The sequence below is a fragment of the Biomphalaria glabrata genome, chromosome 3, assembly GCF_947242115.1.
Source record: "Biomphalaria glabrata chromosome 3, xgBioGlab47.1, whole genome shotgun sequence".
Classification (NCBI taxonomy): Eukaryota; Metazoa; Mollusca; class Gastropoda; family Planorbidae; genus Biomphalaria; species Biomphalaria glabrata.
Window position 1 is genome coordinate 54,398,940 of NC_074713.1, and position 16,318 is coordinate 54,415,257.

General features: G+C 34.5%; 2 protein-coding genes across 3 annotated transcripts in view; one reads left to right on the forward strand and one right to left on the reverse strand.

The window, feature by feature from the left end:
• Positions 1–2,660, reverse strand: part of LOC106054504 (TALPID3 protein-like) — a 109,131-nt gene extending 106,471 nt beyond the window's left edge. Inside the window, exons 1-3 of one of the 2 annotated variants that reach the window (XM_056022682.1) lie at positions 2,428–2,660; positions 810–1,697; positions 446–594 (exon numbers count right to left, since the gene is read on the reverse strand). In XM_056022682.1, coding sequence (XP_055878657.1) covers positions 446–594; positions 810–1,661 — 1,001 coding nt within the window. In that variant the 5' untranslated portion in view covers positions 1,662–1,697; positions 2,428–2,660. The remainder of the gene's footprint in view (positions 1–445; positions 595–809; positions 1,698–2,427) is intronic. The other variant, XM_056022684.1, reaches the window with a different exon arrangement.
• Positions 2,661–2,897: 237 nt separating this feature from the next.
• LOC106070789 (peroxiredoxin-5, mitochondrial-like) lies at positions 2,898–14,503 on the forward strand. Its single transcript, XM_056022702.1, has 6 exons — positions 2,898–3,163; positions 6,385–6,516; positions 9,669–9,800; positions 12,033–12,071; positions 12,199–12,254; positions 12,851–14,503. Exons 1-6 carry the CDS (start codon positions 3,065–3,067, stop codon positions 12,954–12,956), a joined length of 564 nt encoding a protein of 187 aa, XP_055878677.1. The 5' UTR covers positions 2,898–3,064; the 3' UTR covers positions 12,957–14,503.
• Positions 14,504–16,318: the final 1,815 nt, after the last annotated feature.

A 16,318-nucleotide genomic window follows, 5' to 3' on the forward strand; every position in this document is an offset into this window, starting at 1 on the left:
GAGTTTTGTTAAAGAGAAACGAAATTCATTGTAGTCTCTTTATCAATTTCCATATCATTTACTAACATGTTTAAAAATTTACATTGAATCATCTTTTCTTAAAGAAACATCTGCAACTTACAAATTAATTTTTTCAATAACTTTACTTTGTTTTTCATTTAAATAAACTGATAATTTAGACTAAGATAATAAGATATAAGATTTGTAATTCATCAAATACTAAAAAAAACATTTGAACCCAGTTAATCAGAATGCATTGGGACAAAATCATTTTAATTATAATAACTGGCTGGTCAGATGAACATAATTTAACTGTAAAAGGATTCGTTTTTGGTACTTTAGGATTTCATCCAAATAAGGAGTTGGTCCAATTAACCAGTGGTCTGATTAACCGGATTTGATGTGTAACAAATACGATTGGAAAGGTAACAGCCAATGCACAAACCTTTTTGCGAGTTGCTGCTTTAAATCTCTTTGTTTATCAGTGAGACCAAACTGAGAGATGTAGACATCATCATTCACCTTGCATTGAAAGCCTTCAACTGGAGAGCTCTTCATTCTTCCTTGTCTCAGACCAGCACTCTTTGAATCAGACTAAATAAGAACAAAATCTTTATTGGTTATGCTGGCTGCTTAATAACATATTTATTAGCAACACTGCCATAAATCTATTGTGAATATAAAAAAAACGACCTAAAGAACTGAAATAACATAAATATGTGTTGAACATTTTAGTCTATCTGTAAATGGGAAGAATTAAAAAACCTTACTGTAATGTTGTGTTATGCTATGTTGATTGCGACACTAACCTTTCCTGATACAAGGTACTGTCTAAAATAATCGTCTGATGCTGGAAGATTTCTCGACTCCTCTTTGTCAGCCATCTGTTTCAAGCTGCCACTGGTACTAGACAATTCTGAAGTTGTCGTTTTAATCTTCTCATAAACATCAATTATTTCTGGTTGGTCGCTACTGCCACTGGTACTAGACAATTCTGAAGTTGTCGTTTTAATCTTCTCATAAACATCAATTATTTCTGGTTGGTCACTACTGACACTGAACCTATCTATAGATTTGTCTGCGTCACTTAGAGCTGGCCGTGGAGAACTATTTGTTGAGACATGCTCTTTTTTCACATGACACTGCACATTATATTTACTACTTTTTTGTGATCTTTTTGATTTAATAGAATCTCTACAACTAATTGTACTTCTGGGGGATGCTAAATCCTGGCGTTTTTTAATGTCAGTTACAATTGCACTTACAGAACAGTTTGTATTCAGATCTTTGTTGTTTTGATGCGCTTCTGGTTTTATTTCTTCCAATGGTATGATCTCTATCACAGTAATGTCTTCTGGTTGACTACACTCTGGTTCATCTGGATTTATTGACTTTGACTCTGAATGTGTAGGTGACTGTGTGCTTTTTTTGCTCGGGTCAGCGACTTTCAAATCAGATGCTGTCTTCGCAGCTTTGGTTCGGCAATCAATTTTGTTTGAACTAGAAGTATCAGATCTTGGGCTGTCAAAAGGACTACCAACACTTTGAAAATTAAGCTTATCTGTAGCACCATTAATTGATCTATTTGGTGAGCTAGTGTTAGATCTTACAAGAGATTTAACAGCATTGTTCGTGATTGAGATTAATTCTTCAAGTGACATGATTATGATGCTTAATCATGTTATCAGAATCTAGATCTAATGATTAGATTTAAGAAAAGACTTATATAGATCAGTTATCATCATTAACCTTCTAGATCAAGTTAAATAAAGTAAATCTTAACAAAACTTGGTTACTTGGTCTTGGTTCTGAAAAATATGACTAGATTCTCTACGACAATATCAATCCTCAAATTATAGATATCTAGATTATTTGTAGAGCTATCTAATCTAATTAAAGTCCTGAGTAAGAGTCTTAAAGAGTAGATTTAAAACTCTTGTCTCTAGATCTAGTATCTACTAAATTCAATTATAATTATTATTGTACTATTAAAATTATTAATAAAATTATTATTACAAATCGTCTAGAACTAAGGCTAACAAAACAAACAAATAGAGAAGAAAGTCATTTGACTCTACTCTACAGTCAGTGTAGTCTACAGTGAGTTTTACTCTACATACTCTTTTGTTTGGGGCTAGACCAATTCTATTATTATAATACTATTAGTATTATCTATCAATCTATGCTATTATAAATATTATAATTAGGGTAGTATTACGTCTTAATTACTATTTAACTATTACATTACTATTTTTAGTATTTACTATTTCCAGACTTATTCTAGTAAGTTAGACTTTGTCACTTAGACTTGACTTAGGCTTTAGCCTTGGGTATTAGTTTACGAGACTAGAAACGCTAAATCTGAAATCAGGTTTCTCTTATTTATATTTTAAGAATACGCAGAAAAAAATCAAAAATGCAGATTACATTTTACAAATATTTTAATATTCCTCTGAGATAAATAGTTTTTAAAATTATTACATAACTATTAGTATTTTACTATTTCTAGTACATAGTAATTCTAGAACTAGATTCGACTCTCTAATGTCTCTAGTAGTGAGTAGTCTCTACTCTAGTAACTCTATTCTATATTCAGACATGTCTAATCGCATTTTTTTTTGTTTCTTTGGCGGCCATTTTGAAACCAAGGCTAAACAACTATTCATTTGGAAGGGGAGTTTAGAAAAGTATTATAACGACCTTTCATAAAATTGCCGGTTTGCCACAAGTTCAAAGTAAAAACAACAAAAATAAATTTTGTTATTTTTTTTAGATCTGTTGTATACATTATAAGATCTCATCGGTGATACCCCTTTTAATTTCTCTTGACAAAATTAATCCATTTTAGTTTATTTAATCGCATTTTTTTCAGATAACCAGATATTGACTGCGTTATATCAAGTAAAATTAATGCCTATGTTTCTGTTTGGCAATAATTTTGCAGAAAACTTGTTCCAAGTTTTATTGCAGAATCTCCTCTAGAGAATTGTTGACTTTAGAATCTAATCAACAAAGTTTGATCTATAGTCTACCTGGTGACTATAAATAAAAGTCTGAAGGAAGGATGCTAGCTATTCGATCGGTCGTCGCTCAACCTTCTCTCCGTGGACTTTTTCTTCATCGGTTCATTCAGACAAGCAGTAGCTTAAATATGCCAGTCAAGGTAATCATTGGAAATGATAATTTGTTTGTTGGTAAAATTTTTTAAGTCATTTGTCATTGAGTATTGTATTGAGTCTCTTTTGGTTTTGTCTAACATAGACTCTACTACTCTACTATGATACAATGATACATTTAATAAGCTACTTGACTTTTCATTATCATTATTCATTGTATAAATATTCAGCATCTAATGATCTATATATATTAAATTTAATATTATAATATTAATATATTATTATATACTAATATAGATCTAGATCTATATTGACTATATTAATAATATTTATCTAGATCTAGACTGGCATGCTTTCTTCTTTTTTTAATATAATACTTTTAAAGTTTTTAATAAAAATCAATATAATCTTACAATTCTTTCTGTTAAGCCGTTTTCTTTTATAAAAGATAAAGATTGTCACTTTTTTCCACACTCACTCCAGCCTTTCTCTATTTATTATGGATGTCACAAGTTGCACCATCTCCCTTCCCCAACTAGTCTGAAACTTCATGTTAAGATGATTTTTGTAGACCCCCTCCCCCTAATTACATTAATAGCCATGTTACATCTGCTATTTTGTCCCTAGCTGCAAAACAATGTCTATGGTCAAGCCTATTTTGACATGGGGGAGAAAGTTTTGCTTTGGAGCAGTTCCACATCTTGGGCTCATTATTTCAGTCCTGTCTCATCCCCCCCCCCCTTCCCCCTACATTATAATGGTGCTGCAAATTGTTTTTCCTAGCTTCACAGTTATGTCCATGGGCTAGCCTATTTAAACATGGAGGTGTCAGCTCCACATGAAAAGGATTACAGTTCTCCAATGGGTCCAGTCCATTGTGGAGTAAGGCCTGCACCCTGCTAGTAGGTGATAGCAAGTTTTCTTCCCCCTCCTCCCACACCCTCTCCTTTGTTAGCCAAATGTAGATCAACTGCACCAAGGTCACAACTGTTGTACGCCTACCTACCTATCTGGTCAGCCAAGCTTTTAGTGGACTCATCCTTCCATCCCTTCCCTCTGATCTGTTGATCTAAAATATCTAAGTCTAGCTATAATTCTAATTGAATATTTTTAGCTATACCTGCTGATAGGTAAATTAATTGATCAAAATTTTGTTATATTGAGTGGGGTGCTCTTTTAGAATCAAACCCCATTAATATGTAATATGGGGTACTCTTACAAGCAACCTCATTTCATTTGTAACAGAGCAGGGCACACTTCTCTGAGTACCCCATGACACACGACCACTAACAGAAAAAAATACTATTCACAACACAGGTCAAGTGGTCAAGCTGGTAACTCAGGAGCAAGTGGCAACTAAGCACAGTTTGCAAGGCCTTTTATAAACTACATAAGGGGAATCACTCCTAACTATACAAGTAATCAAAAATAGTTAGTTCCCCATTATGTCACAGTGACAGTCTCTTCTGTTACATTGAATGGAAAGGGAGATAGACTAAAAGAGCCCCTCCCCTCCAGTCAGGAGAATGACCCACTTCCCAGCTTTTTCACATGGACTGTTTCACACCCCTCCCCCCTTCCATTTCCATAGTTGTACCACTTGGCTGAAAGTTTGCTGGTTTATTATAATTAAATTCTATTTTACATTATTGTATGAACAAAAAAAAAACCTGTAACATTTTTAAAGACATTTAAGAGTATTATAACAGTGTCCTCGATCTCTTATTTTCTGAAAAACGTCCATGGGCGCGGACACCCTTATTTATTTTAGTTTGACTCTATGCATTGCTTAGACTGAGAAAACATGTGTTTTCCTGCCATAAGCCAAATATATCAGTTTCTATTGGTTGATGCCATAAGAGGATTGAAAATAGTCTTATGCCTTGACCTACTTTCCTCTCATCTCCCCCCCCCCCCCCCCCCCCCCCCCCCCCCCCCCCCCCCCATGGAAATTTCCATACCTGTTCACTTTGAAGTCAAGTTGAACTCAGATTCAGATATCAAAGAAAAAATTAAACCAAATGTGTCAGAACAGTAAAGAAATGGAGCATGTGCACAACAAATGTAATAGACTAGCAAAGACAGTTAAAATAATGGAGATATGAAGGAAAATATAGTGAGCTGTCCGCGAGGTGACTCTCTCCGCGATACGATCTTTACTCTATTTACTCTAGTTTGACATCTATTTATTTAGTGGCCCCCGAAAGGGGAAAAGACGCTATTAGTTTTGTGTGGAATGTCAGTCCGTCCCGTTTAGATCTTGTAAACTAGAAAAGATATTGAAAATCCGACCATGATATTTTAGACCTTTTAAAGTTCTGATGCAACGGCTCCTTTTTTCTTTTCTGAAAGTGAAAATTTTAATTTTTTAAATCAACTATGCAAGCAGATTTTTTCATTGAAATACACCATTTTTACAACTATTCACTATTAATAGTAACAAACACAGAAGGCTCTTTAGTAAGGGAGATGTCTATTTACCATATTTTTAACACTTTTATGCAAACGGTTTTAGATTTTTTGTCAAAAAAATTTTTTTGTTTTTACAAATTTATTGTTAAGTTACCGGTATGTAAGTTCTGTCATACTAACTACTGCATTTACAAAAAAATGGTTACTATTTTTTTCAAAGAGAACAAATCTATTTAATATGCATATATAAGTGGAACATAATTTAAATCAACAATTAATAAGTAGTTTTTCATATTATCACGTAAACTACAGGGGCCTCCTATGGCTATTAAACACATAACTATAGGAAAAATATTTTTACAGAAATGTTTTTTTTTCTTGAGAATTTGAATAAGAGATTTATCCTTTACTAAACAATTAGATCAATTAGATATTCATAATAAGACATCAGTTAGGCCAGGTTCACATCTAACTTCACTTTCATCTATCCTTTGGTCTGCTGGACCATTGGGGCACCTCACAAGATCTGTAAACCTTCTTTCTCCATTTCTCTGTCATTTGCCTTTGGTAGAATTTCATTCTGATATTCTTTCTGAAAATATTGAAACCTGCCTTTTTACCTGCCTGGGTGGACCACTTCGGGGGCTGATTTTGAGTTTGTATGGCAACACAAACTCTCTTTGTAACCTTGTTTTTTTGTTTTTTTTTTTGGTTATGTTCATTACATGTTATACCATGTAAGAAAGTTTATATGTATTTTGTGTTGCTGGAGTAGCATAGACCACTTTTAGTCACAATTTGATTAGTCATTCCTGTATTTTAAAATAAGCCTTGAAATTGTTTATCATTCCGTAAGGCTGGAGACAAACTGCCCAGTGTAGACCTCTACGAGGGAGCTCCTGACAAAAAAGTCAACACTTCAAGTTTCAATCAAGGCAAAGTTGTCATTTTTGGTGTGCCAGGGGCATTCACTCCTACTTGCACCAAGGTAAGTTATTGATAGTATTGTTATAACCCTATTCGCGATGCAAAAGGGTTAACTGTGTGTGATCAGCTGACATAAGTGACACAGGCCGGTAATACAGTTTAGCGTGCTATATTGAAAGGCAAAGGACAATACTGGCATGAACTTTGCACGTGAATAGCACCCGTGTTATGGTCATCTGATCACAAGCCTGCGCAGACCAGAGAGACAGTGTGTAGGAAAGCGGCAGTTCAAGACCGGAGAAGGAGGAGACCAGGACTGTTAGTCTGGCCATGAAGTCGGCCCTGGTTGAGTCCTCAAGTGTTATGTACAAGTCCAGGAAGAGATAGAGACAGTAGAGTTGTGTACGGTGATGTACAATGTAACATTTTAGTTGTTGATGTGTTACCAATTGTGTCATATTGGCTGTTTTACTGGACCCTTATTAAAGTACCAGATTATTTGGAGCCTTGTTGTCAAGTTCTTGTTGTGTTGATGTGGTGTGTGTTTAGCAGTGTTTAGAGAAGGCCTGATTAGGAAGAGATCGTAACAGTATGGTATCTGACAAAACCAATCACTTGGGGGGAGTCAAAATTGAATTTCTCATTTTCTTTGAGAAAAAAAATAAATTTCATATCCTTTATGGCTTAATGGACCTCATTCACCATTCATATATATATATATGAAATTTGTGCTGGTATTTATGAACCAATTAATTTTCTAGAATGTTATTGAACAGAAAATTTCACAGATTTTCACCATTTTAGGAAACAATGAAGAATGTGTTGATAATAATGATAGCGTATAATAGTTTTCGTAATACTATTCCAATTTTACCCATCTTATGTCTTCTGAAATCTGGTTTTAGTGAAACTGAATTATAAACGTTATTGTAAATTATCTGAGTGACGTCAGATTGAATTAGTGCACACAAAAAGGCATTCTGGACCTATTTAAATGTGTCTACAGAAAAGTATCCTTCATAGTTGTCTCATTGAGTATTACACTTAGCGTGGTATAAGTCAACAGTTAGACTTTCCATATATAGAACTGTATCAACTAACATTGCCATAGGAGTTATATGGCCTATTGGCTGTGTGGAATTTTTGTCACTTTGGTCAAGAGATTGAACTCTGATCTACTTTAAGTGGGTTGGGCTAAAAGGTAACTTTGTTTCTTGGGTGTCTCAGAGACAAAGATGTAGCATTCTTGATTGGGCAATATGTGCGCTAGAAAGTTTTCTGTACATGTTTATTTATTCTGTTATGAGCTGTATGCTACAGAAGGATCCTAGGCATCACATTCAAAGACCGCATCACAAACCAAGAAATCAGAGACAGGGTTACTGTAGCGATCGGAGCCCATGACGTCCTGCTAACTATTGTAAAAAGACGAAAGCTTAAAACCTTTGGCCACATTACAAGATCTACGGGGCTCGCAAAGACCTTCCTTCAGGGAAAAGAAGAAGAGGCAGACAGAAAAAGCGATGGGAGGACAATATTAAAGAATGGTCGGGCCTGCCATGGAGAGAGGTTCTAAACAAGGAAAAAAAAGGGAGGAATGGAGAAAGACGGTCGACAAATCATGCCTGGTGCCCCAACGGTCCAACAGACTAAGGGATAGGTAAAGGTAAAGAGCTGTAGGCTCAGAATTATCAACATGTACGGTAAAAAAAAAATAACCTATTACTTTCTGTGGACATAGTAATAATTCCTCTGTACACTAAATTGTAAATTATTTGGAAATAAAGTTATGTCTCCAATCGTTACTTTGTATATTCTAATACTTAAATACAGTCAACTGTTGGTTGGTACAGAGGTATAACTGTAAGACATTGTATAGTGTTGTTTTTTTTTGTGTGTGTTTGTATTTTAAAAAATGTATTGTTAATACTTGCTATATTTTGTATTATTATTATTATTATAGCGCTACTTTCATGCTCATAGCATACTCAGAGCGCTTTTGGTCCAATCTCATTTGTGGACCAGTGGGGGGGGGAGGGGGTATCTAGGAGTTGGTTTTCCGTGCTGCTCAGTAAACACAACTCTGCCTGAGTCAGATGTCGAACCTCAAGCCCCCTTCTAGGTAGCCAAGCCAAGTTCAAGCGTACTTGGCCTCTCGACCACGCTTCCTATTTTGTATGTCCCAGACTAAACATACTAGTCTGGGATAAAAGTAGTCCCATAGTACATTGTACTCCATAAAGCATATTTCGCTTATCAGATAGCTGGGTAAAAAACCTTGACTGTTCTTATTGCAATCTGGCCATATTTTATTCAATAAAACAAGGCTGTGCTGTCAAGCCATTGTTTGCAGAAACATTCAACTGCAGGGCTGCCGCTACAGAATCATTTATCTAAAATATCTTAATAAATTTCATTTATAGATCATTGACCTTGACCAGTGTTTCCCAAACTGTGTCCCGCGGAACACTAAAAGGCCTAAATAGTGTTCCAGGAACTTTTGGAATAATTAACCAGTAGGCCTCCACATGAATTAACCTCTCTAAAAAAATAAGCAAAGTGTTCTGCTAAAAACTCAGCATGTGTGAAGGGTCCCATTGAGGAAAAAGTTTGGAAAGCACAGACCTAAACAGATCTTTCATACATGCAAATTTTTTGCCGATTCTGGTTAAAACAGTTTGAGCTCATTATATAAATAAACATAAACAATTAAAATTTTTTAATGTGTATTAGGACCATGTATGCCTTGAAGGAAACTTGTGAAAGCCATGCTAGCGTACAATTTTCTATCCCACTTCTTGCTCTGCACCTATTGGTATCTCTATCATCGTTAACCTGATAACTTGCTTTCATATTGTACAAATATGGGAGATTTAAGAAAGGTTTTGATTCAAATGGGATGAACTTTCTGTCCTTTGCTTAACCCACCGTATCCTTGACCTGTAGGAGTTGTATAATAATTCTCCATGTTAACTGTCATTTGTTTTGTTTGTTTTTTTTTATCAAGGCCGTAGTACAAGCAACCTTTGATACCACATTCTTACTACCCACAATGCATCTATTTATCTTGTGTTGTTATACTGGCTTATCGTGACCTTCGAGTTTTGAGTATTAAATAAGATGACATTGTACTAGCAGATTAGCTTCAAGTTGTTTTGGTTGCTTTGTATTATCTTGTTGTTGTTTTTTTTCTATTGCCATTCTTCTCTTCAGGACCATGCGCCTGGTTTCGTGTCTGCTGTGGATTCCTTGAAAGCCAAAGGGGTGAAAGAGGTTGTGTGTGTGTCAGTGAATGATCCCTTTGTCATGGCTGCATGGGGTCGATCACTGGATCCTAACGGCAAGGTATGTTTTTAAATAAGTTCAATTTCATAAAATACTTAACTCTTTCTCTCCTAACTGAAGATACCAACGTTGATCCCACTAGAATGTGGTAAATAATTACGGAGAGAAAGAGTTAAGAGACAAGCTGTTTTATTCTTTATTACAATTTACAGCCATTTCTTTGAAAGGGTTGTGCATGATTTGTTTATGCAACAGTGTTGCTCTTGTTAAATGTGGTTATGTTGTTATAGTAAACCTAACAGATCTTTTTTTTTTTAAGGGTTATTTTAGTTTTAGTTGTTGTTTTTTTAAATTAAGGAATCCTGATCAGAGGTCCCTTTTTTTTAATACCGTATTAATAAAGTTAAGTAATATATAATGGAGGCTTGGTGGCTGAGTGGTAAAGCACTTGGCTTCCAAACCTGAAGGTCCTGGGTTTGAATCCTGGTGAAGACTGGGATTTTTTAGTCTACCCACCTCTACTGGGTACCTAACATTAGTTGGGGAAAAGTAAAGGCAGTTGGCCATGACACCCTCATTAACCATGGGCCACAGAAACAGATGACCTTTACATCATCTGCCCCAAAGATCACAAGGTCTGAAAAGGGAGCATTACTTTTTTTACTTTTTAATATGAAATCCTGGGATACTTAAGCATTTGATTTGGGAAAAAAAATATTTCTAATAAACCCTAGCAGTAGTGTGTTTCATTTAACAAATATATATATTTCACTTGGGGTATTATTAGCTTTTGTTTATAACACCTAATAAGTTACATTACCCTGAATAAGATAAGTATTGCATTAAAGAGTTTGTTGCTTTTTTTTTTTTTTTTTTTTTTTTTTTTTTTTATAACTATTACCGGTACTCTCAATAATTGGAAGTAGATGACATTTGTTGTAACTCATCTAACTGAACTAAATATCTAAATGATTCAACCGTAATATTTTTATTTGAAAACAGACTAGTCTCTACAGCACTGTTAAATTTAACATTGTCAAGAAGCATATAACACATGTACCGGAAGCTCAAAATTGGAACCAGTGAAATCTGCCCATGTGGAGAATGCCGACCACGTCCTCCAAAACTGCTCTCTTTACCAAGAGGCCTGTATATGACACAGGCCCCAAAACACCCCCAATAGAAAGAAAACTATATGGAGAGCTCCCTGATTTGGAAACCACTGCGCAGTTTCATCTCATATATTGGTCCAGTCATCTGAACGCTCCAACATAACAATGAGAACGAAGAAGAAGCATATGTACCTCAGCAGTGTGACCAGTTGATGCTTCATACCATTTCTTTGTAGCTTTCATTGGATCTCTTTTTATATTGATTTTTTAATATTCCTCGCCAGTATTTCATTAGTGAACCACTCATTGGAGCTTATCTGCCGTAATACCTCTGAAAAATTGATTGGTCGCCTTCTGTATTGATTTAATGCTCTGCCTAGTCTTTTGAACCACCCACAAGGGAGACTAGTCAGTTAATGTTCAAGAGAACCAAGTAGCAGATAATGCACAAGGGAGACTACTTTTTAATGAGGTTCTAATGTTGTTTAATTAAGTACTTGATAAAACCTTAAGTTTTTTGTTTTTATTTAATTTTTTGCTTGTCAAGCTAGAGGCTGGTGAAATGTGTTCAATTACCAACACCGAAAGAAGACAAGCTAATAAAGCTCTTGAATTACTTTATAACAAGGGAGATAATGTTTCAATGCTCAGAATCCAGGAAGAGTTGTCTCTTGGCATGGTTGTCTCTAACTCTTTCTATCCGTAATTATTTTCCATGTTACAACAAGATTTCATATTTGGTAAAGAATCAAAGGGGACTGCCTGCTCTTTCTAAATAAGACAAAGAAAAGTTTATGAAATCAAATATTAATTTCATTTAATGAGTTCAAATCAATGATGGTATCGTCAATTAGGAGAAAACTTTTGTTTTACAAAAAAAATAATAATAATTTCACTTGTTAGACTTGACTTAGATACAATTTATCTTCATGCAGAGAAAATAGCAAGATAATATTCATGTCAAATATGATCAATAAAAAAAAATGGCATAGTGTTGATTAAAAGAATTTTACATTTGCATCAGTTGGTCCACAGGAATAGGTTTTTGAGCTCCATATTATTTCTATTCATCTATTTATGACAGTCTAATTAGTTTGAAAATAAATTATTAAAATCTCTTACATTTTTCCTTATTTCATGATTTGAATTTGAAGTAGCAATTGTTTATCTCTATTTGCAGATTCGCTTTTTGGCCGACACATGTGCTGAGTTTGCAAAGGTTGGAGTTTTTATCAATTATTATAGAGTTTGCTTCATTAGTTTTGAAAATGCACTATTAACAATATGAGTCCAATATCTACTAGACAGTTCTTTCATAGTAATTGTCTGTGCTGTTTCTTTTGTAGGCTTTAGATGTGACTTTGGACTTAACTGCAGTACTTGGCAATGTTCGCAACAAGAGGTAATTACTTTGTCTTGATGTATATCTCCATTATAGAACGATGATCTCGTGAAACTTGTTATACTTAATGTTTTATCTGTACCCTTGCTATGGAAATAGGCCATTCTTACATTCTATTTTAAAAAGTTAATGTTCAAATTGCACATTTCTTTGCACCTTTCATATTAAGTACATTTCAAATTTTTAAATCCTTGAACATAACCTGATAGTTTGCTTGCTTGCAATGAGTTTGCATACAGCTAATTATTATTTACATACTGGTAGTTAAAATTATTTTTTTTTAGCATTCTTTTTAAAGTAATCAATTGCAACCCTTGCACATTGATGAAAGTAAAAAAAAAAGTTTCAGACCTTGCAATAGGGCAGATGATGTTAAGCTCACCTGTTTCTACAAGCATCCTAAAAATCCTTAGTCTTCACTGAGACTTGAACCCTAGACCCCTCTGTTCAGAAGCCAGGCACTTAATCACTCAGTCACCGCGCCTCTGACACATCTATTATTAGGCAGGTGCCAAATTATTTTTATCTTGTGCATACATTATTTTCAAAACGAAAAGAAAGTTATATTCTGTTTATCTGTATTTTTTTTTTTATAGATACGCCCTTTTAGTTGATCAAGGTGTTGTCAAGAAAGTCAACCTGGAACCAGATGGCACTGGTCTGACATGCAGCCAAGCCAGTGACATCCTGAACTCACTGTGAGACAGACATCGAGGATCTTCTGTCTTTATGTTTTATTAGCTCAATGTATAATTACTAACTGTTACAGGCGTCCACACAGTTTTGTTTCAACTTCTCTATCAAGCACATAGCACTGCCGACATCCTGTTTTATTTTTTTTACATGTGTCCTCTGTTGCTAGTTTAAAGTGCATCTAGACCAGAATCAGGCTTTTATTTTGTGCAGGCCCTAACAAATTAGAATACTCCATCAGAGTATCATTATTTCAGTGAAATATTAATGTATTATTTATGAAGTGTATCATGCAAAGTGGGATATGAGTGCTATAAAAGTGTGATAACCGTCTATGTATGAAGGGGAAGACCACCTGAATGCGTTTAACATCTTTAAAAAAAGCGACATATTACTTTTGACATTTTTTTTTTTAAAGAATCTTTAATGAAACAGCTGGAACAAAAGATACTTGATATTACTTATTAATGATTACTTTTTGTTTTTACAATGAACATTTTTTTTGTAAAAGTAGGCACAGTTCTGCTCTATTTATAAGATTAGTAAAAATTTAGAAGCTTAAGAAAGTTAGTTACGGTCTCTCATTGTATAGGATTCTACAAAGTCATTATCTTTTCAAGCTTCCTTCATTCTAAACTATTTGGCTTCTCCAACTTGTTAGTGTTATGTCCTTGTTATGTTCTTTAGGTAACTTGTCTGTTGTAGAGTTAGTGTCTCAAGGTCTAGAACTTCAAGACCCAGAGTGTTGCATGAGAGACATGTCTGTGACTATCACCAACTCTTTCATTTCTACAGCGTAGTTTAGTTGCACAGATCTCTACACAACTTCAATATTGTTAAGAATTTGAAGCTTTGGCTTGCAGAGATCTGAAAGTCACTAACAACACTTTTGCTTCTGACCATCTCTCCCTGTGTCTTTGTGCCAAGAGTTGAGTCTCTTTCAATGACAGGCCCATCCATTATTTGATGTTGTCTTCCCATCACTTTCTCTGGCTGCTGCTGCTGCTTTTCTCTGGTTCTGTTCCTTGCAGGAAGGTCTTAGTGAGCTCTGAGAATCTCATGAAATGGCCAAATATTCTTGCTAAATTTGACATTTTTCAGAAGCTGTCATGGGGACCTTTGTGATCCTGATATTAAGACATAATTGTTAATATCTAATTACTAGATTATGTTTTGATGTTCCCCTGTAACTAAAAATAAAATATTTAAAGTCATCTAAAAGCTCATTTTAAGCATGTCAAAATCCTTTTATTGTAGTGTCCTGATCTATATCCAATTAAATTATCCTGTTAAAGTCGTTGAGCTATTTGTAGTGCAACTGATTATTTATTGTGTTATCCAAGAGAAAGTTTTGATCTGACTGACCTGAGCTTCAAGTTACATTCTTAAAAAGTTGAACAAATGTATGTTTTGTTGACTACTGTTTTGGTATTCAGTGCCTTGTTTCTCAGTGTCAGTGGAGTTGCTTGATATTACAAGTCCTCCAAGCCATTAACTGGCTTTAGCTGGACTGGCATTTTTTGATATTGATAAATAAATGTTTTTTTTTCCACTCAGATCTATTGTTAGTTTCATTTTGTGAGCACACACAAACATACATACCTCTATATACAAGTAGATTCACGAAGTCTCATGACTAGCAGGAAACAAAAAAAATAAACTCAACAAATTCTTCTTTAATTCTTGATTAATTTCTTTCTGACAAAATGAACATACAAAATACTATTTTTTTATACAAAGAACAAAAATGCCTTTCTTAGAAGCCATAAACCAAAAAGAAATCTTAATTTGAAGCAATGCATTATGGGACTGAAGTTTTTAAAGAAAACACACAGTACAAGATTTAGTAGGGACTAGTAAGGTGGTGTCCTAACAAGCTTAGCCCCTAATAATTAGATTTAATAATCATTCTCTAGTTCATTTAACATGCCTGTTATAATAGCCCCCCAAACAAATGTAGTTATTTTATAAGAATTATTATTTTGTCCATTACCTCTAATAATGACCATTTTACATCATTTTATTTAAATTGAAGTATTATACAGAATGTGACCAAGTTAATGAATGTAAAAAAGTAAGTTAACAATAGCTACTCATTAGCGACTTAGGAGGAAGAAATGTAGAGTGATGATAACCTACGCACTTGATAGAAATAAAACTGTTTCTTGTTAGATGGTAGACAGGCTTTTAAGTTTTATAAAACTTAAGATGGACGACTAAAATTTGAAACATTTCACCAATCAACTTTTCAAAGTATTCCTTCACTGTTCATTAAGTTAAAGAGACAATAATACATTTTTAATTACAACACATAATTGCCATTTCAGTCGTTTTGCTAGGACTGTGACAGACTCCTTGAAACAAAATTGAGTCAACTAAGCCTTGATTATTACAGACTATCAAGACACATATCAGAATACATCCATCTGATGAATCAAAGGAAACTTGCCTTTAAGAAGAAGAAAAAAGTTAAATTTTGACAGATGGGACCCATTTATGGACTTCTTACAAAGCAAGTGTTTCATGTTTGACCTGTTTTAAAAAAAGACTTTCTTACAAGCAGTGTTGAAAACAGAACCAGTATTGGTCAATGGCAGGAAACTGCCTTTAATAATAATAAGAAAAAAAGTTTTTTTTTAATTTTGACAGATGGGACCCATTCATGGACTTCTTACAAGCTAGTGTTTCATGTTGGACCTGTTTTAAAAAAAGACTTCTTACAAGCAGTGTTGAAAACAGAACCAATATGAACCAGTCACATGTTTAATTAGATACCAGTATTTGGACTATGGTTAGCAGAAGAGATGCAAAATATGCTCAACAGCCCAGCCCAATATTTAAAAACTGCTGATTTAGTTTTGTCTACAAAGGTTTTTTTTTCTGCCTGACCCTTGACCTTTCAAAACCCAATACATTTCCTTTCTTAGGACATCATTAAGTCTTTCTACCCATTTGAAGGAAGTATTTGGGGGGGGGGGGGGGGGGGGGGAGGAGGGCACCTCAACTAAAAGATAGCTGCCAGGTGAAATGATCTTAACTTTTAAGTAGACAAACATCCAAGGGTCATATTGTTGATATGCCTACAATACAATCATGTACATAAACAATCTAGACATGCATACATCTAGGCAGAAATGTGTTCAGATCTTGTAAAATATCACATGGTGTCTACATCATGGAATAATCCTTACAAATAAAAAGCGGACTATTTAAAATCAACTTCAGATGAGAAATGTGGGAATCAGTGTAACTGTTGTCTGCACCAAGAATGTCAGACTAAATGATAGGCCATGCTATCCAGGCTTAGTAGACAAGAATAAGGTACCATATTCATATGACTACACTTTTGGAATATGACTATTTGAACGGGA